General features: G+C 38.3%; 3 protein-coding genes across 4 annotated transcripts; 1 reads left to right on the top strand and 2 right to left on the bottom strand.

Annotated features, from left to right (window-relative positions):
• Positions 1–4,073: 4,073 nt before the first annotated feature.
• On the bottom strand, positions 4,074–5,398 carry LOC115759129. 2 transcript variants are annotated; one of them, XM_030699973.1, is made up of 3 exons: positions 5,288–5,398; positions 4,576–5,230; positions 4,074–4,522 (listed from the first exon to the last, which is right to left on the bottom strand). In XM_030699973.1, exons 1-3 carry the CDS (start codon positions 5,288–5,290, stop codon positions 4,149–4,151), a joined length of 1,032 nt encoding a protein of 343 aa, XP_030555833.1. In that variant the 5' UTR covers positions 5,291–5,398; the 3' UTR covers positions 4,074–4,148. The 2 variants fall into 2 exon arrangements, with proteins under 2 accessions (XP_030555833.1, XP_030555834.1); XM_030699974.1 differs by having other exon boundaries at positions 4,576–5,220.
• A 3,033-nt stretch (positions 5,399–8,431) lies between these two features.
• Positions 8,432–9,413, bottom strand: LOC115758664. Its single transcript, XM_030699402.1, has one exon. The coding sequence runs from the start codon at positions 9,305–9,307 to the stop codon at positions 8,531–8,533; it is 777 nt and encodes a 258-aa protein (XP_030555262.1). The 5' UTR covers positions 9,308–9,413; the 3' UTR covers positions 8,432–8,530.
• A 4,096-nt stretch (positions 9,414–13,509) lies between these two features.
• LOC115759082 (calponin homology domain-containing protein DDB_G0272472-like) lies at positions 13,510–16,502 on the top strand. The gene is made up of 3 exons (XM_030699915.1): positions 13,510–13,571; positions 13,635–16,080; positions 16,139–16,502. Exons 1-3 carry the CDS (start codon positions 13,569–13,571, stop codon positions 16,462–16,464), a joined length of 2,775 nt encoding a protein of 924 aa, XP_030555775.1. The 5' UTR covers positions 13,510–13,568; the 3' UTR covers positions 16,465–16,502.
• The last annotated feature ends 3,202 nt before the right edge of the window (positions 16,503–19,704 follow it).

Here is a 19,704-nt window from a genome sequence, read left to right as displayed (position 1 = left end):
TGACAACATTCTCAAACAAATGCTGACGGGGCGTACAACTTCTCGTCCAGCTTGGGAATGAAGTTGCTTTACTGCTGTTGCTTCTTCTTCATTTGCTGTTTCTGCTTCTTGTGGCATCGCCTGCCGTGTCCTGTCATTCGTGCATGCAATCCTCACACACACACGCACACACACATTAGAGAGGCAATGCATTCAAGCGCAAATTAAGCTTGACAAGCAAAAATTAAACTGTGCATTTGTATAGCATGTGAGATTGTACATGTTTCTGTATCTGTATCTATGCGTGACACACACTGTCTCCTTTTTTCCCCTCTCTCTCTCTCTCTCATACTCTTTTTGTATCTGTATCTGCTGCTTGCTTGGGCAAAATATAATTTCCTCATGTACTGTTCATTAAACAGAGCTAACCAAGTTGAATGCAGCACTTGGCATGAGTTTCTCAGTATCCCTTAAAATCAAATAAATATGCAAAATGTAAAAAAAAAAATAGAGAAAAACAAAGAGATAAAAATATAGGAATCTTTTTTGAGGTTTTGAAACTGGCAGTTGAAAACTCATTTTCAGGTAGGAATTTTTCTATAGTTAGTAATAAAAATACAAGAAATTTTCAGTAGTCCGGCTATGGACTCATTTTATTGTATTTATATTATCGATATCTTTTCAAATAATGTAATTGTTGTAAGATTATTGTAACTCAACTATAAAATAGTCCACTATGAATGAGTAGCATAATAGGCCAAAGGTCGGCACACGGACTACCAAGTTAAGATATCGTTTCCCCGAGAAGACAAAATTCTTTGAATTCCTGCCGAATACTAAAACTCTTCTATAAAATATATCCACTTCGCTCAGCTGCCGCCTCATATTTAATAACTTAAGTGTAATACCCACAGTTTGCTGGCAATATATATTTCAATCATAAGGCCCAAGCCAGCATTACAATTAACAGCCATAGATCGCAACAATGCTTGGCCTGTTATGCGGCATTAAAGGACTTAACAAAATGTGAAACAATTTATTATCGTCATGAGGCAACATTTAATGAGTTATAGTTTAGTTGTGATGCGGTTTTATTGAAAAGCCGGTTTATTGAATTAGAATGCAGATATAAATATAAGTATACATCGATTCATGATGTTTTTCATGCGATACGCTTAAAACAATAGAGACATAAATTTCAGCTTAACAGCGAGAAAAGCAATTCATACTCGCGTCATAAATAAAAACCACTGCAACATAATTTTTATGTTGCTTCCTGTAGCAAAAAAAAAAAATGACATAGACTAGAAGAAGAAGTGGCAAAAAATGACAAAGGATAAGCTCAATGCGTCAAAGGACGCTTTTGTTTGTATTGTGGCACAGCATTGGAAGGGCCATAGGCGTCAAAGCACTTAACCGCTAGACACAAAGACAAAGCCCCACTCTTAACAGAGTTTGAACCTCGAACCCTCTAGTTCAAATCCAATGCCCGACAATGACAGCCATAAAATGTCTGCCCTTTATATTTGTTATTGTTGTTGTTGTTGTTTTACTGGCTTCACTCTAGGCCTGGCCAAATCAAGCACTTCTGCAAGCCCATAGATTTATTTGGTGTGCCTTTTTTTTCATCTTATTTTTTTCTTTCTTTTCTCAATTTGACATTGAAGCGCATTAAGTTTGACATTCGCGTGAGTTTTCTACGCTCTGCGCCACAATGATTATGACTCTTGAGAGTTTTTGCCACTCTCTCTCTCTTTTATTTTTTTGGCATGACTTTTGCACTTTGCTCAAAGTTGGGGAAATTAATATTAGCGACTGGCGCAGATACTTTTCGTAAATTGCAATCTCATCGCATTCTTATCTCAGTGCAGCTGTTGAAGTTACGAACTAAGTGCCCTGCATGACAGGGAATCTATATAAATAACTCACGATTGAATCGACCGCTCAATACTTTTGACTTTTGCCGTCCAATGTGTGATAATCCCAAAGTATTTCAAGTTGAGTCGCTCAGATACACGCATTTATGAGATACATTTATGTGAAAAGATTAAACTCTTCTTAAAGTGGTTTCACAGCAGGCGTTGATTCATTCTTTTTTGTTTTGACGTTTAAGGGTAATATAATCAAATTAACTAGTTCCACTATGATGCTAACATCCACTTCTTTGGGAAAATGCTTTGGAAATGGACTGGAATTTTAAAAGCTATTCAAACCATATGAACTAGTTCCAATATGACAACATCCTAAGCCTAGTTGTAGAAAGCTTTTTGATTAAGATTAACATTCGTATCAAAAGCTATTCATATGAATACCATTCGCTAGTCTCTTCAAACAGAAATGAACTAGTTACACAATGACAGTGCCTTTCATCTTCTTTACGAATAGGTATATTATTGTTGTGCAAATAATATAAATAATACTCATTTGATTAAAAAAAAATTGGTTACAAAAATTATTTATACAAAATGAACTAGTTCCGATATGATAACATCCTTAATCCAGTTGTAGCCAGCTTAAGTTATTTTCGAGATTAAGATTCCCATTCATATCAGAAGCTATTATTTTGAATAGCATTCGCTATTCTTGAGCTAAGAAGAACTTTGCAAATAGAAATGAACTAGTTCCGTTAGTTCTGGCTTAAGCCACAAAACAATTGCCCGCATTACACAAAATGTCAGCTCTGGCCCCGAAGACTTGGCTTGGTAAACACGTAAGACAAATTCTATCTATATGCAATCAGCAAATATGGTCGGATGCCATACATAATGCAGGCACTTTTTCCAGGCAAGTGGAAATTATGTCAAAACAAACGCAAAACCCAAAAGCAACTCAAGTCATTCAGTTCTGTTCTGTTCAGTTCCGACTGACAGTTAGTCATTTAGTCAGTCAGTCAGTCAGTCACGAGAGGCATTTCAATTATAGGCATGCACAAATGTTCAACTAATATGATATGCAAAGCGTGAGCGAGAGAGGTATATATAGTGTGAGTGTGAGTGAAAGAGAGAGCGGTAGGGCTAGGGTTTGAAATTGTTGAGAAATCGCGTCAAAGACACGAGAGCAGCTGCCATTTATCAGAGCCCAAGCATTCTGCAAATTTCTACGCTGCGCGCTTCATCTTCTTCTTTTTTCTTCTTTATTTATACGCCATTTACAAATTCTTATTGAGGGGGTTGCCACACCGGGTCGGCTTGGGGGCCGGCTTTACTTTGTGCAATTGCAGTGCAGTTTTATTTTTGCATATGTCTGGCAGCATTTGTAAGGATTTGCCATGTCTTTCTCTCTCTCTGTGTGTGTGTGTGTGTGTTTGCGTTGCAAGTTGACTTCATTCAAAAAAGTTAATTCATATATCGCACAAAGCGCATAGATACGAAAGACGCACATGATAGCAGCAGTACCCAAACCCCCGCACCGATAAAAATACAAAAAATGCCATATGCAAAATGCATTTAGTCTCTAAGATAAAAGCTCGCCTGCAGCGCGCAGCGCGTGTAAAAAACCTGTGGCAAAGGGTGGCTTCCAGCAGGGTGGCTTGGTTGGCAGTTGGGCCTGGTGCCTGGTGCCTGGCGGATTGGGCGACCTATTCAAATAAAAGATTTCTATCAGGTGGCTCTTATGGCGCATGAAAGTACTTAAATTTGTTTGACTTGCATTTGCCCTGGTGTTTCGGCCTCTCTTGTTCAGCATTGCGTTTCATAATGCGAACAAAGCCGCTCACGACTTACAACTCATGACTGACAACTTGTTTAACTTGCATTCATCGGCGACAAGCGACATTTTGTTGGCAAAAGCGTTTAGCAGATTGGCTCTAAAAGATAAAAAATACAATGCATCCTTAAATGTGTTAGGTATATCTTGAACGTGTCATAAGCCAAAACAAGAAACAAAACAAGAAACAAAATGTCCTTTGATTATCACAAGAAACTTCTCTAAGCGGCCTCGACGTCGAACTGGCAACTTCCTGCTTGTTAGTTCGATTCTCTGGCATCTCGATTGATTTAGCTGATTATTATACTCTTTTATTATGTAGGCTTTCGGTTGGTTCAAAACCCAGCTTCGCAGCCTTGATTAAAAATTGGTATTAAACCAATTGCATACTCAAAAGTTTTATTCTGTGTATTAAAAAATGCTATATAACGCAGTTACAATTTAGAAACATAATACAGCATTACTTAATTAGACTTGATAAATACTAACAGAATGATGTGGCAGATGTAAATAGCCAAGCGCAAGGCTGTGTCATTGCTACCACTTTCCAAACCCTTGGACGACCATGTACTAAGCGATGCCGAATAGGGTGAGATGATCAATACGACTAAAATAAAAAAGCAAAGATGGGCCCAATCAAGCTTCTTGGTTTTAGTTTTAGAACTCTCAAGAGTCGAGCACGTTGGCGTTTCTTTCAAGAGCATCATAGTTGATTCCACGTTAATCAGCTCAAAGTCAATTCGACTGCCAATTGTAATGCCTGGATGAAATCGCGCCAATTTGGGTGCAGCCAAGTGTTGCTGCTCCACCGTGATCCAATACACCATATTCATGGACTCTATGGAAAGGGTATTAATTGTGGATCTAGACTTTTCGTTCTTAGATTTCTACCTGATATATTGTGTTTCTTTCGCCAGTTCTGCCTTAGGCCTTGCATGAACTTCTTTTGCCTTTTCATATTGCGTATGGGCGTTATGCGTCGTTTCTTCTTGACTACCCGGCTCGGCCGTGGAATCTTACGCGGAGCTGAAGTTTTGATTCTTTCCAGCAGCACCCTGCTGGATATCTGATGTACATGCTCGCTGCTAAGCAGTTTTTCCAATTTATATGATTTAAACACTTTTGTGTTCGGTTTGATTCTCTTCGATCTCTCGCGGCACACGCGACCACCTGAGCTTGGCTGCACACCATCCTTTGAGATTTTTGTAGCCATATTCAGCTTTATCACCTGATATAGACATTGGGCACGAATAAGTTCAAAGACATCAGCTGGGGGTATATTCTGCTCAGCTGGGGTGACTTTTGGCTGTTTTTCTTGCACTTCGACAAAGTATGGCTTCTCGTAATTGTAGATATTAATGCCCAATTCAGCAATATGTTTGTTCTGCACCCCAATCAATTCACCATTGGTGGTAAGCCATGTGGTTTGTCCGGCATTGGGTTTCTTAAAGATCCACGAATTTGTTTTCTTAGCTGTTTCTCCCTTGCGCTTGGCTTGGCGACGAGGCTCCTCGGGGCCCAAACGTTGTTTGCAGGCTGTACGTTTCTTTGAGATTTCGATCAACCATACTATTCATATTATTATAGGTTCTCCAGTACCTACCATCGTATACAATGTGTATATCCTATGCGAGTAATGCTTCCTGTATATTTTTGAGAAAAAGCAAACTCTCAAAATTATAAAATAAACTATTTCTGTTCAGACTGAACTATGACTAAATTCTGAATATAAAAAGCATAGGTATTTATATATTTTCAAAAAGTTCCTATGTGTTTTACTCTAAAGAAACGAAGGCAATCAACTTTTTTATACCAATGGATATTGTAATTAATAAGAATTATAAATGAAAATAATAACAAAATTTAATAAATATATAAAATATAAAAAATATAATAATAAATATAAATAACTGGCGCATTATTTATGATAAAAATAATTTAAATTGACTTCTTTGTTAAATTTAAAACCTTAAAATAAAAATTTGGCCAAGTGAAGAACGAGTTTCAGACTTTCAATTTTATGCTTGATTATGCCTGCCTTAATATTTTTTTCTAAAATATTCTAAAATACTTTAAATTCGTCACTTTTTATATACATTTTTAATATGCTTTAAATTTCGTATATCCTCTCCTCTACACGTTAAATATGGCAAATATTCAGAGTTGAGTCCTTGTGGCATTGTCGCCATAGAAAATCGAATCATTGTTAGCATCTGTTTGGGTAATACTCATGAATCATTCATGAAACGTTTGCACAAAATGCAAATCGGGTTAAATCCTTACAACAAACAAAAGCCGCACGCACACAAAAACGCCGACAAAACAATGTAAAATGTTAAATAATTATTTAAAACAGCTGCGGGAGCTAACGAATGCAACAAAACACAATATACATTTATTTACTGTTTACTTTTTGGCCGTAAATTTATGGCCTAATGCAGCTGCCCTCGCACCTATCGACTTATATTTCTCTTGCTTCCATTTTATAAAAATTAGGGTTTAGCATTTTTTTTACATCCAAAATCATATACGCCACGTAGTAAATTTTAAAATTTGTTTTAGTTAAATAAATAGTACAAATTATTTAAATTTATATGAATACCTAAAAAAAGTTCCATGAAATAAAATATTAAAAAAACATCCGTTAAAATCATTTAATAATACATTTCAATAAAAATCGTGTCAGACAATAGCGACCACAATAATCTTCGGCGTAAATATGTTAACTGACAAATCGTGGCATAAAATTAAGTAAAACCTTTGGCTCACACGCCAAACAAACATAAAGCTCTTGGCTAGGTGTAGGAGGCGTGGCTTTAAATTTAGAAGTAATACGGAAACTGCTGCCTCCACCCGACTGGCAATTATACACATATTTATGAATGTACCGGGGGGCATTCGCAGTGTTTACTTCAAAGCAATTAAAAGCAAACCAGCAGCAAAGGCAGCAGGAGCAACAGCATCAGGCCCAGCGATGCGAGCGCTTTATCATATTTTGTGTTGCCCGAGTATTTGCTAAGGTTTTTACTGGGGGGCAAGAAGTGGGTGGCTGGGTGCTGGTTTTCTTTTTTTGCAGACATATGAAAAGCCTTCCAGTAAAATGGCCACTCAGGAAACGAAGTTCGTTTATATTGTGTCAGGATATAGTATAGTAGCTTTGTGTTTGTGAAAGCGAATGGAACTGGAGCGCGGTATACTGGGCAGCGGGTACTACAAAACTGGGTGCTGGACACTGGAAAATAAATATAGAACGCAGCTACGTCTGCAGTGCACAAATAAGCTTGGGGCCATAAAAGAAATACGTTTACTATGTACTAAAATTGAGTAAATGCTGCCATTACAGGCTGCAGTCAAGCCAACGAACCCCTCCACCCTAAGCCAAGCCCTAGTTCGCCCTAAAGTGGAGCCTGCTGCTTGTCTTCTATGTGCTGTGCTATTATTTTGAGTGCACAAACGCACACGCACACACAACATGGCCAGCAGGGCAGTAAAAAGACAACAATAGAATGGCCAAGCACCGGGGCTTCAATTGTTTGGCAATAATTGTGAGTGTGTGTGTGTGTGTGTATGTGTGCAATAGAAAGTATGGGGTGTTTGAGGCTCCGTTGCATAACTGGTACATCAGGCCTCCGGCCAAAGAGTCTGCGTTCAATTAATCGTTTGCAGCGTTTGCTAAAATCAATTATCGCCTGTGACTGCTATTGATATCGATAATCGAATTAACCTCATTCGACAGACAGACACAATATCGAATGCCGTTTAAGAGCTCCATGGCTCGGCCAAAGGAATTCAATCTGAGCAACAGCAACTGCCGCCAACAAAAAGCCAGAGCTGTTCAAAAAGTTTCTGTTTCTGACACAAAACAAATGCCCAATAATATAAATTATTGAAGAACAACTTTGTTTATTGTGCATTTTTAATTAGAATTTAAACATTAATGAGATGAAGCTTGAACATTCAAAGGTACAACATTTACTAAAATATGCTTTGCAAAAAGTACACATCATCATGTATAAAAACATGTTTATTAAGTTAGCTCTCACTCGCAATTTTCTAAAAATAATTTGAACTGCTCTCGCAAAATATTCATGCCATGCTCGATGCATTTGCCGAGGCATCTAAATTGCTGTTGATTTCTTTTGCCATTTCGTCATAACAAAAGCAATTGTCGGCATGCCATGGCAACGGAGAAACAACTCAAAATGATTCCATTGGATTGGAGTTTGCAAATGCGATTAGCAGCATAAATGAAAATGCCAATGAAAATGAGCTTGAAAAACCGCACTTTAAATTGTTGTGATCCCGAAGCAGAAGCTAATGGAATGGAAGTGCCCCGAAATTCAACAGGAAGCAAACTGAGTTGCCACTTTGGCAACGATTCGTATGCAAATTTACAAGCACACACACACACTCAAACACACCCACACACACACACGTCGGAGAGCTTGAGATACACAGATACAGGTAACAATCAAAGCATTTCACAGTCAAGTACTCCTTGTATTTTTTTTTTCTTTCTTCAAGTGACTTACCACAGCCTTTTGCACTTTTGTATTGTTTGGTTAGCACTTGAGCTGCAGAGGCAACGTCTACCTCTTTAATTTACAAATATTGTGAGCAGTTCATTGTTGAAAAACGAAAGCAAATCAAGGCTTGAAGCACGCGGGCTCGAACCCATTTTTTCACTAATTGTTGTATTAAATGCTGATATATATATCCGAATAGTAATAAGTCATGATTTAAAAGCTTTATATAAGTCGCAAGATTGCCACAATTTTACTAAACCCAAGACCACAAATAAGTTCTAAATAAATATCTATAAAATGTTATATGCTCATGTTTTCCCTCATGATGTTTCAGTATTGCTGTTCTCTTTGTTCTTCAATACCCTCTCAGCTTCCGTATAATAGTTCTTGTTGCGATTCAGCTCCAGCGAAAAGTCTGATTTCTTAACCATTATCATATTGGTGAGAAATGCACGCCGCTCCGCATTTCTTGTCTCACTGCTGGAGAATATATCTGTATCATTATCTCTGTCTTTCGTCTCATCTGCTTGGCTAGAGGTTGGCACTGTGGGCATAGAACTGGATGCCTCGTGGCCCGTATCATTTATGATGTAGTGTTTGGTATTCTTAAGGAATTCCTCAGCTTCACGTAAGCGTTTGGTGAATTTTTTGTCGCGTGGCTTTTTTGTCGTATGCTTATCCGATTGATCCAGCTTCGAGTAGATATTATGCAGATCTAGAAATATTTCAGCAATATCCTCGCTCAACACCTTGGAATGATGTATGTAGGAATTTAAAGATTGCTTTATTGTCTGTACCTCCTCATGCAGCTGATCGAAGGCATGCAAATCGTATAGCACTTTCGGCACCACCAGGCTCATTATAGTATCAAAATCCTCGAACCGGCACACGTCCTGCATCTGTTTCAGCGTCTTCTCCACAATTCGCGTCACCTCCGCCTGCTCGGGGCTGTTAGTGAGTGATAGATTCGAACTGCTGCTTATTTTCAGCAGCGATTCCAATCGCTTGGGCGTGCTATTGTGATCAATGTTCACTTTTTGCTCTTCAGAATCATTCGGTATTTGTGTCCAGGAATTCTGTGGTGTTTTTGAAAACATTTTGCACAATTTTTTTTATATTTTGGTAACTGTTACATAGAATTTTGAACATATATTTGCAAGTTTTATCTAAGCTAGTTTTATTAATCTTTAAGATGCTGACTGCTCAGAAAAAGGTAACTGTTAAGGAGAATAAACAGGATTGAAAAAACGTTTTTATTTTTCCGTTAAATATAGGAGGTAAACCGGCGTTGTCCGGTTATCGAAATTGTTGGCGCCAACTTTGAGCAGATACAAATTAGTTCGAATTGACGCAGAGTCAACACTTTATCTCCAATGCGGCTTGGGGCGAATATCTCTTACCTTTATTGATTCTTAAAATGCGAGCAACAGTTGCCACGCTTTGAAGTTGCCCGGATAACTTAAGTGTACTTGTTATTATTAACTTCATAAAAATTGCCGCCGCTGCGAACTTTATTAAGGACTAACTTTTTTACGCTTATCCATAGCTGGAAATTCCAGAAAAATAAAAGCTACACATATGTAATACCTTTTGGCCAGTTTTTTTTAATGTTTTTCATTTGCAATGCCTGTGTATTCGTGTATTTTCTATGACCACGAGCGCTAAATCAATTGCCAAAACAGAGAGCTGCGCACTATTTCCTGCCTGCCATGGCGCTCAAACATATTTCGTAGCATTTTTATGACCCATGCAAAAAAAAAAAAAATGAAAAAAACAGAAAAAATGCCTACGCACAGTTCTGCAGCAGAGGTTTTTCGTGTGTGGCTGGAGGAGGGAGGGGGGGGGGGGTGTGTTTGGGAAGGGGTACGGCCGGTAGCTGGCCATTGGTCATGCTGCTGTTCATGGCATTCCGCGCGACGCTGTGCGCTGTCAACAATCACGAACCAATTGTCTATAAATACCAGGAACGTTAAGGCAAACTCACTCACAGCACGAGCAGCAGTAGCCAACTTCCCCAACCCTAACCCCCTCAATCCCCTTACGCCATCCAGAAACCAATCCCCAATCCAGTTCAGTACCAATCCCCCGCAGACTACGCACAAAACTGTCCATGGTCATGCCGTGCTCTGGCTACTGGCTGTGGTATTGGGTGCCCCATTGCAACTTCCGTTCTGTCGTTTTTCATTACATCGCATGTAACTTCCGGTTTGTTAAAGCGACACGCACTGCGACTCCCACGACTGCCCCATAGTCCTGTCCCCCCCTCAGCCCTGTTCGTTGTTATGGCTGCTGACATCCGTGCAAACAAACGAGCCATCGAACGTATACGTACCCGACAGCCACTAGCCAGACTCGAGTTGTCCCTATGCTGCTTTCATCCCCGTCACCAACTCCCCTTTCCGGGCGGCTCTGTTTGTCCGCACGTTTAGACTGGAAATGACAAATTCACTGTAGGTGGGCTCTCGCTCTTGGGTCTCTTGGCCGCTTCGCTTAACTCCTCCAACACGTTTGCGACTCAGCAAACACCATCATCAATTTCCGTGGGGAAATCACACAAAATTTTTAGCACAAACAAAATGTTTGCTTTTGCTACCAGTCAACCGATTTTTGCATGCCACACTCTGTGGCATATCTCGGCTTATCTGACCAAATCGGTTGGGGAGGGGCGAGTTGTTTTTTTTTTTCTATTTTTATTTTGCCCCTCTGCCAAAAGCTAAAAGAATTAGTAAATACTCGCATCGCGTACCGCCAATCGTTATTTGCTTTTTCTGCTCGAGGGTTTTCCGCTGGCATTAAAGCAACCGCAAGTTGGTGACTTTATTTAGCAAAAGGTTTAGAGGTTACTGCTTGACACGAAGAAATTCATAATATATTTTAACAAATAGAAAAAATGTACAATTAAAACTACAAGAATACAAAAGCTAAAATTTCTGAAATTATTTATAAACCGGCCCTATAAAGACATCGCTTATTATAAAAGCCAAATAACTTACTCTTAATGAAATAAGAAATAAATAAAAATAATAAAAAAATAAGTGTACACAGACTGTACTTTTTCGCTGCTTGGCGCTTGCTTCGAAAGGGGGACAAGGAGTTTGCAATCCTTAGGTCCACAGCAATGTCTATCTTGTGAGAGTCGTCTTAACCATCTATATTTAAATTTGCTGTTGTATTGTCATTAAGAAAGAGCCAGAAAGGAAGGAAACGAAAGATTTTCAAGATTATATAAAAAGCCATCAGAAATGTCCCTAGAATCATGCGATCCCTGCGAGGCCCAAAACGCGACTCAGATACCAAAATTTATTTGACCAGTCAAAAGGCAGTCTTAAATCCACCGGTAAACTAAACTCTCCACAGCCTAGACGCTTGGAAAATCTTCAGATTATTTACAAAGTAAAGGAGAGAAAGAGAAAATGTTGAAAGTTCTTTGTGGCATGACAACCTGGAATTAGCGCATTTCAGTATTATTTCGACACGCATTTAAGTAAAACCCGCGCGTAAACGAAACTGAAGCCAGTAGACTTGTCTTAGCTCTAGCTAATCTCACAGATTTCTTTTTAGAGCTGAGAAAAGTAACACTCTCTCTCTAACTTTTTCTCGGGCGGCATTCACTCTGTTCTCTACACTTTGGGCAACAAATTAACGCGAGCACTGTGAATGCTGGAGGAGTTAGCTAGAGCAGCTGAAGGAGCTGCTCGGGCAGCATCTTTGTTGGAGCGGTGAATGTAATTACTTTAATGTGACCATTTGCCGGCGTACTGCTGAGCTGGCCGTGGCCCAGATAAAGATAAACTTTTGCAATTACAACGCGTCGCAAACGAAGCAGAAATACAAAGCGCAGCGCCAACTGATGGAACTGACCAGACACGGGCGATGGGACAGCAAAGTGGAGAATATATACACACACCAACGGCTATGGTTGGCGCAGCTCGATAGCATCGAATCAGTTTATTTTTAGTGCATTTTCCTTTTGGTGCCGGCTAATTAGTGCGCACAGTTAAGACCGTTAAACTTAAAGTCGCGTCTCATAAAATTATGCTTACTTAAATTAAATCGCACAGGCTTTAATAAAAAACTTTCCCAACTTACCGGCGTGTCGAAAATTCGTCCAGCATGACAATAAAAGCTGTAAGTGCTCTAGTCGAGAGAGCCCAACTCGCAGATACTCTGCACAACACCGATTTTAAAGCACATTTGGAAACTGTTAACATGAGGAACATGCGTTTGATATGCAAGAAATAATAGTCCAAGCTTGAAGTCGTGAAGAAAAATAATATCTACTTTTAATATTTTAATTTTGAGAGTATTGTAAAAGAAGATTCCAAAGATCTGTGCACATGAGTTTGAAGCCGATGGGAAGGATTATAAAGAAAATCATGATTTCCTTTCTTCCTAGATCATACAGGCTTAACTATGCATTGATCACCAGTTAGTTGGACAGTCAGTCAATCAGTTATCAATCACCATCAATCAGGCAGTCAGTCACCCAAGACAAACAGTTTTATATATGCAGATTACACGACATCGATTACACCCTTATTAATCTATTTTCAATGGATGCAGGGTATCGAAAAAAAAAGCAAAAAGCATATGCCAGACAAGGCTGCGTAACGGCCGGAAGGAATCATGTCCCGACTTAGGTGGTCCTGACTACACATAAACTTTTGATGACTTTTTGAAAGTTTTACGTTCTGCAGTGGGGAACACAAATTACGCGAAAGCGCGGCGCATACCGAGGGTAAAATAGACGGCCTCTGTAGTGGCAATAACAAAAACAATAACAACAACAATGACGGCAACGGTGGCATTAAAACGTCAACAGATTGCCGAAAATTGTGCGTCAAAGGACATTTTCCATGCACATAACTTAAAGCTTCAATTATATTTAAATGATTTTCCAACGGGACCCAAGTGACGGCGAAAGATTTAACGAGTGGACGCGTAGACATTGAGTAGTACAAAAAGAGATAAATGTAAAAAAGTCCAAGTTGGACAAGCCGACTCTGACGACACCCCGAAGTTGAGCAAACATGTCTTTCATAAGTCTTACCGCCCAAAAATTGGCAACATATAATTGTTTAGTGTAACTACCGGTTTTTAGCTGCCTGAAAGAAAAATCTTTACGATCTTTATAGTCAGTTAATCGGCAGAAGTCTGACCAACTATTATTTCTTTGCCAGATCTTAGGCACATCGATTGCCTGTCTGGCCTTAGCTTTAGGAAATTGTGTCATATATGTACGTACATACTGTATCTACAAATGAATAAACACTTTAGTAACACAAACAAAATCGAAAAATTGCTATTGGAACCAACTGGCATTTACCTGTCAAAATAACAAATAAACAATACCAAATCATGGTTAGTAATTTTAGTTGCACAGTTGCATATATTGCATATATTTTGTACAAACAATGCCCATAGAAACCTGTTGCCTATTGCAAGCCTAATGAAGCGAATGCCAAAAGAGCCCAAGCTACATTACGTCCCACATGCCGCGTAGACAATTATGGACTGGCCAGAAAGAACACGCTCTTAGCCATAACCGAGCGCATCAACAGGCAATGCTATGATCTGTACAAGGTGGATAGAACCGAATGGCTTGTTAACGAGAACGAAGCGATTGGGGTGCAAGAGAAGCATAAACAAGAACTGGGCATAATAACGCAAGAGTTCTTCAAGCCCAGCTTTAAGGGAGCACCAGAGCCCCTACTCGATGGTCCAGTTGTGCGGAGGGCAGTAAACATTTCCAACAGCCACGTCTGCTGCGATGTCAAACTATGCAACGAGAAACCAAAATATTCGGGAGCATATAAAATGAATAGTTTAAAAAATCTGCTCAACAATGAAAATGTTCAGCTAATTGACAGCAAAGAGCTGCAAAATCGCTTTAAATCTGCCGGTTCAAGAATATCGACACGAAAATACAAAGTAGACAAGGCCAAAGAGAGAACTAAGACACCAAATGAAACAAGAAAAAAGACTCCACAAGAGGTTCTGCGTGCGTGCAATAGACCAAAGTCCCAAGGGAAGGTGAGGCCGCCAAAGATGCCGTGGCGAGAGAGCAAAATTGTTAAGCCTGAGATGGAGCAGTCGTCTAAGCCCAAGGCGATAAAATATAAACAGACTGATACTCTATTGCCGATAAATGAGGATGTACGAAAGTTTTATGAGCGATATAAATGGGTCGAACCTAAGCGAAGGTTGCCAGTCGAATCAAAGAAAAATCAACAGAATAGAAACTGTGAAAATTGTCTGCAAAAAAAGGTACCCACGTCAGAGTTAAATAACAAAAAAGAAATGCCACAATGGAAATTGGGTCAGGAGCTAAAGGCAAGAGTGAAATTAAACGATTCAAATAGAAAAAAGTCGGAGATTTCGCGAAAAAAATGGAAAAATGCCTTAAATATAAAACTCGATAAGATGAACAAGAAGTTACCAGTGGGCAATACAAAAAGGAAAAGCTCCAGCGATTCGAATTCTAATTCGTCACGATCTCAGAGCTCTAGCGATCCGGATAAGACGCCAAGGCCCAATTATTCTAGCGATCCGGATAAGACGCCAAGACCTCAAACGGTAATACTTAAAAGTCCTAGAAAACCGGATAACAAGCGAAAACCTCTCACGAGTTCTGAGAACAGAGATCTTAAAGAAACTATATTTCAGAATGACAAGGTGGAGAGTCAAGAACAACATAATTCAAAGCAAATACAGAAAGCGATAGCACAACTAGAAAATTTAGGTCTATTTCTTGATAAAATTGAAAAGGACGTCAATCCAGAAGACGTATTTAATGAACAAGCAGAGGTATTGAATAGGAAAAATATTGGAATAGTAAAACAGAAAGAAAGAGTAGAGAAGGAGACCAGGACACAAGTCAGGGATGCCAGTAAGAAAGACTTGATGGTTAATAAGAAAATAGTAAAGGGGACAAAAAAACAAGAGAAGGATCCTAGAATAGAAATCAAAGAGATAAAACAGAAATTATTAATAGAAGCTAAAATTAAACAGAAAGATAAAATAGAAAAGGCAACCAAAGAAAAAGAAAAGCTTGAACGGAAAGTATTAAGGCAAAATGAACAGAAAGTGAAGACAGAAAAGGAATCCAAAGCACACGAGCTTATTTCTAGAAGAAAAATTCTAAAGAATAACACGAAAGTATTGGTGGAAAATAAATTAATTGTAATCGAGCAGAAAGAGAAAATAAAAAATCAAATCAAAGAGCAAGCCAAGGTTTACAGAAGAGCATTCGCTAAGATTGGACACCAAGCCGAACATGAAGCAGCGGATGCCAATAAGGAGAACATAAAGACGGAAGGAAAAGATTGCGTAGAAAATAAACCCAAAGAGCACTTGGAAGATTTGATAAGGAAAATCTTAAGTAGTAAACGGGAAAGAAACAGAGAAGTAGATTTCGATTTTGAAAACCTTAACTTGGAACAGTTTAAAAGGCTGATTATCAAATTAAAAAATATTCACATAATGAAAAAACAAATTTCCATGGGCGGGATAAAAACAAAGAGTCTAAAGCGACTGAAAAAGAGGTCCAGAAAAAAGTTAAGTGAATCTAGAGAAAAATCCAAAGAGTTCAATATACCCAAAGAATGTTTATCCGGCAAATTCGATAAAACTGAAAATCTCAAACCAGTTACATATAACGTTGCGAAGAAGAAGACAGCTGTCGTAGAGGGTTTAAGACCAATGAGGCCGCTCTTTTCAAATAAGGAAATGAACGCGAGGCGGGCAGCATTGGCGAGTGAGGTGCCGGAGAATCTAAGACTGTTTTGTCAGACATATATCGAGCAGACCATCGAACATAAACTAGGGACATTGGCAGAAGCCGACAGCAGTTCCAGTATAGTCGTAAGAAGTATGTAGCGTATATTGTCATGCTCATTTAAACACGTAATCGCATAATCCATTTTTAGATTTACAGATTGCCAATGAAGTGCAGTTTGCTAAAATTCAGCCGTATCCAAAGTTAGGTATACGTAGGGAGTACGATCTGAGGATAATATCAACAGAGCTTGATTGTGTATTGTCTTTAGAGGCGCCCAATTTAAGTTATGAAAGGTATTCACTTTGTGACACCATTCAGAGGTTTTTGTTTTGCCTCTATTTTGTACTTTTAATTTTTATTTTATTTATCGTATTTTTCGAAATGAATCCAATCTATTGGCGTTGGCTGCTGCGGCGATTTAAGTACTTTTATTTTGATAAAAAATTAATTTTGCAAAAAAGGTTAAATTTATAAAATTTATAATTAATAATTACATATGGTTAACTAATAAAGTAGTGACGATAAGGGTTGAATAAATGTGATATTATTTTATAACTACTCGAAATAGATAAAATGTAGTGTTGTGCGATTATCGATAGTCGATAGACTCGCCAGTTTTGATGTGTCTCTATATATACAATCGATTGTTTCAAATATTTCCATTTTGATATGTTTAATTTAAACATGTTTCTTTAATTTCAAACATTTCATTTTATAATTATTGTATGTGATTTTATATATATCGATACCAGCGTGTATAACCCGGCCTTGCCCGTTGCACGTATAAAATTTGATTCTGCGGAAAATGTGAAACACGTCTCCAATTAATTTTTATATAGATCCTTGAAAATGAATTTGAGTGATTGAAACAGAATCTTTGACCCCTATTTCTACCAAAAAGGAATACATTTTTGGAAAAGTGTGAAACACCCCTCAAATGAATTCGAACAAAGAGCTTTGAAATTCAGTTTGAGGCCGACCGGATGGTAAACAAAAAAGTTGCATACGAACGTTTTTCGTGATTTTTTCACTGTTTCATATATTTTTCCAAATGCCGAATATAATTTATTAACTATTTTTCCTTCTCAGTCGATAGTTTCATGGATAAATTTACCGATAGTTTTTCAAGGTTAGTTTTTTTTGCCAGCAAAGGACCTTGTAATCTGCTCAAAAATATTACCTCCAGCTACACGCGTTGTACCAAATCTCTAAGGCCTTAATTAAAGTTCAGTTAGTTCGCGGTGTCTTCAACCATTTTCTGATTGGCCGCTCCCATTTCGTTACCAACTTATAGTCCAGCTAAAATGAAGAAAAAAAAGTCAACTGGCCTGACAAACTTTTCAGCTCGTAGCCATAAACCATATTGGACTCGATGCAGCCTGGCGCGAAAGCAGCTGCGCTGATAGTCCAACAGGACGCAAATTGCGAACGCAGTGCATTCAGAACGCACTTAAGAAGATTAAAGACCCGTTTCGTTAGTTTCCACATGGTTTTCTTTACCAGTTTGTAGGGTATTCGCGCTCTGCGTTTACATGTGTGAGTGGGTGCTTCTTTCCAGGACATGTGCGAACGGCTTTAAAGCTAACGCGCAATTATTTTTTCTGCTTAAACGAAAAACTGTTTCAATGTTAACATAAAAAGGGAGACATTTCCCAATTAAAATGTTATATCATGCAATATCCATAAATTGATAATACATAAAACTCCTGTTGGAGATATTTACACAGAAACCCAGTTAAATGAATGCAGTTATTTGCCCCTTCAGTCGCCACGTAGTTGTCCAACTTTTCTTGCAAACAGCACCAATTTCCAATAAAATACCAGAGTGGGGAAACTAGCTGATACTTAGTGCTTGCGAAAAGGGGGAGGGGGCGGAATGGTAAGCGGGAATGTGTCAAATCAACAGCAGCAAATTCAATTGCAAATAGTGAAACACATTGTTCTCCTGTCTCGCAGTTTCGTTGACAATTTCTTTTTTTTTTTTAATACTATGTTTCGACAGACAGTTCGTCGAGAGCGAGGGGTAGGGGCAGAGGAGCTTTGGGATGCGCTTTGGGGATTTATTGAAAATGCTTCGATTTATGTTTAGTGCGATATTTGCATTTTGGCTGACAAACAAAACGCCGATGCGACAAATGCAACGGAAATATGCACTCAAAGTGTCGCAAAGGGGTGGCCGGATTAAGAAGGAATCCCAGCAATAAAATCCAGCGGGATGAGAACAGAAACCTTGAGCTATGAGTTGAATAACAAAACGAATATACAGTTTAGCTTGAACATGCTTCCGTTATGACGGATAGTTGAAAAAGATAAATATTAAACAATATCAGATAATGCATAATTAAATATAGTTGGGATTTATTAATAAATGTTTGGTTTATTCATGAGCAGGGCAAAGGCTTAGCGAAGACCCAAACCAGCGGCATGCCGCTCAGGTTTGGTGTCAAATACCGAAAAATATATAATCCTCATTTGGTTAATTTTTAATTATTTTTTTTTTCATTTAATTATTTAACGGAATAATAAAATTCTCACAATAATAGCTCTAACTTCAACTGGATATATAATAAATAATATTATCAGAATAATAAACTCTAGTTGACCAATAGTTAATAAGTTAATAATATTATTTGCAAAAGTAAGACTCAAAATTAATCTTTCTGTTGAGAAATGTTCAGAAATGAAATAATTAAATTAATTTTAAAAAATATTTAACTCCCTTTAGCTCCCTTTGAAGATTTCTGTTATCATTTGGCAGATATTACTTGTACCTACTTATTTTTTATATTTGTCGCACACAGAATATAAACTTTTTAATAAAACTATTTGCTTCATTAATAGTTGCTGCTGTCGTATCAATAACATTTGTTAAACCAACGCCGATAGTTTATAAATATATTTTATAATTAAAAAATTGTCATATATTTTATGAGCAATAGTGCTGATAACGAAAAAATAAAAATTATTATTAAATAATTTCTTATGATTCCCATTTGTTTCTAACTTATGCAATAAAATTTCTTCAATTAACCAAAAATGTTAAATTTAAAATATAACGTACCGAATTTATACCTTTATACCAATTCGCATTCGAGTCCCTTTTCTCTCTGCCCCCCTCTCTCTCTCACTGTCTCATCCAGTCTCAATTGTGCTCTCAGCTCTTATACGAATACATTTGCCGGCATTTGCTGCTGCTTTTGTTTGCTCCAGTTTCAGTTTCGGTTTCGTTGGTCTTGTCCTACCGCAAGTAAAAACTTGGTCAACATGTCGGGTCGAATAAATCGCACTCTCTTGCGCTCTCTTTCGGAGTTCGTATTCAGCGCTTGTGCTGTAGTCCTCTGTAGCTGAGTCCTAAATATGCTCTCTCGGTCTCCCTTCTGTACGTTTTTTTTTTGCTGTGTCAAAGCTATGTTGGGCCTCGTTTGTAGTTTCGCTTTAGGCCAGTCGAGTTTATGTCTTCATCGCATTTGAAATTTATTTGCATGCCGGTCAGGCCGGCAGCCAGCTCTATAAATTAAACATAAATCAGTTGCACGGCAAATCATTTGATTTCATTTCAGGGAGACCTTTTAACTAAACCAAACCCTCTGCCATATACCCCTTGGCCCTCTGGCCCAGAGCTCGCAATTACACAAAAGACGCGACTGTCACGTATTTCCATGCATGAACAACTTTGAATGCCCATCGCCCAAATTATTTCTAGCCATAAACAAC

Source organism: Drosophila novamexicana, unplaced genomic scaffold, assembly GCF_003285875.2.
Source record: "Drosophila novamexicana strain 15010-1031.04,08,12 unplaced genomic scaffold, DnovRS2.1 tig00000193-arrow-pilon, whole genome shotgun sequence".
Taxonomy (NCBI): Eukaryota; Metazoa; Arthropoda; class Insecta; order Diptera; family Drosophilidae; genus Drosophila; species Drosophila novamexicana.
The sequence above is the reverse complement of the archived record's forward strand: the minus strand, read 5'-3'. Positions and strand labels throughout refer to the sequence as shown.

Coding starts and splice junctions, on each gene's coding strand:
- LOC115759082 (XM_030699915.1), top strand. Junction 16,081..16,138: donor TTCCAGTATAGTCGTAAGAA/GTATGTAGCGTA, acceptor ATCCATTTTTAG/ATTTACAGATTGCCAATGAA.
- LOC115758664 (XM_030699402.1), bottom strand. CDS start 9,307: ATGTTTTCAAAAACACCACAGAATTCCTGGACACAAATACCGAATGAT.
- LOC115759129 (XM_030699973.1), bottom strand. Junction 4,523..4,575: donor AAAGAAACACAATATATCAG/GTAGAAATCTAA, acceptor CCCTTTCCATAG/AGTCCATGAATATGGTGTAT.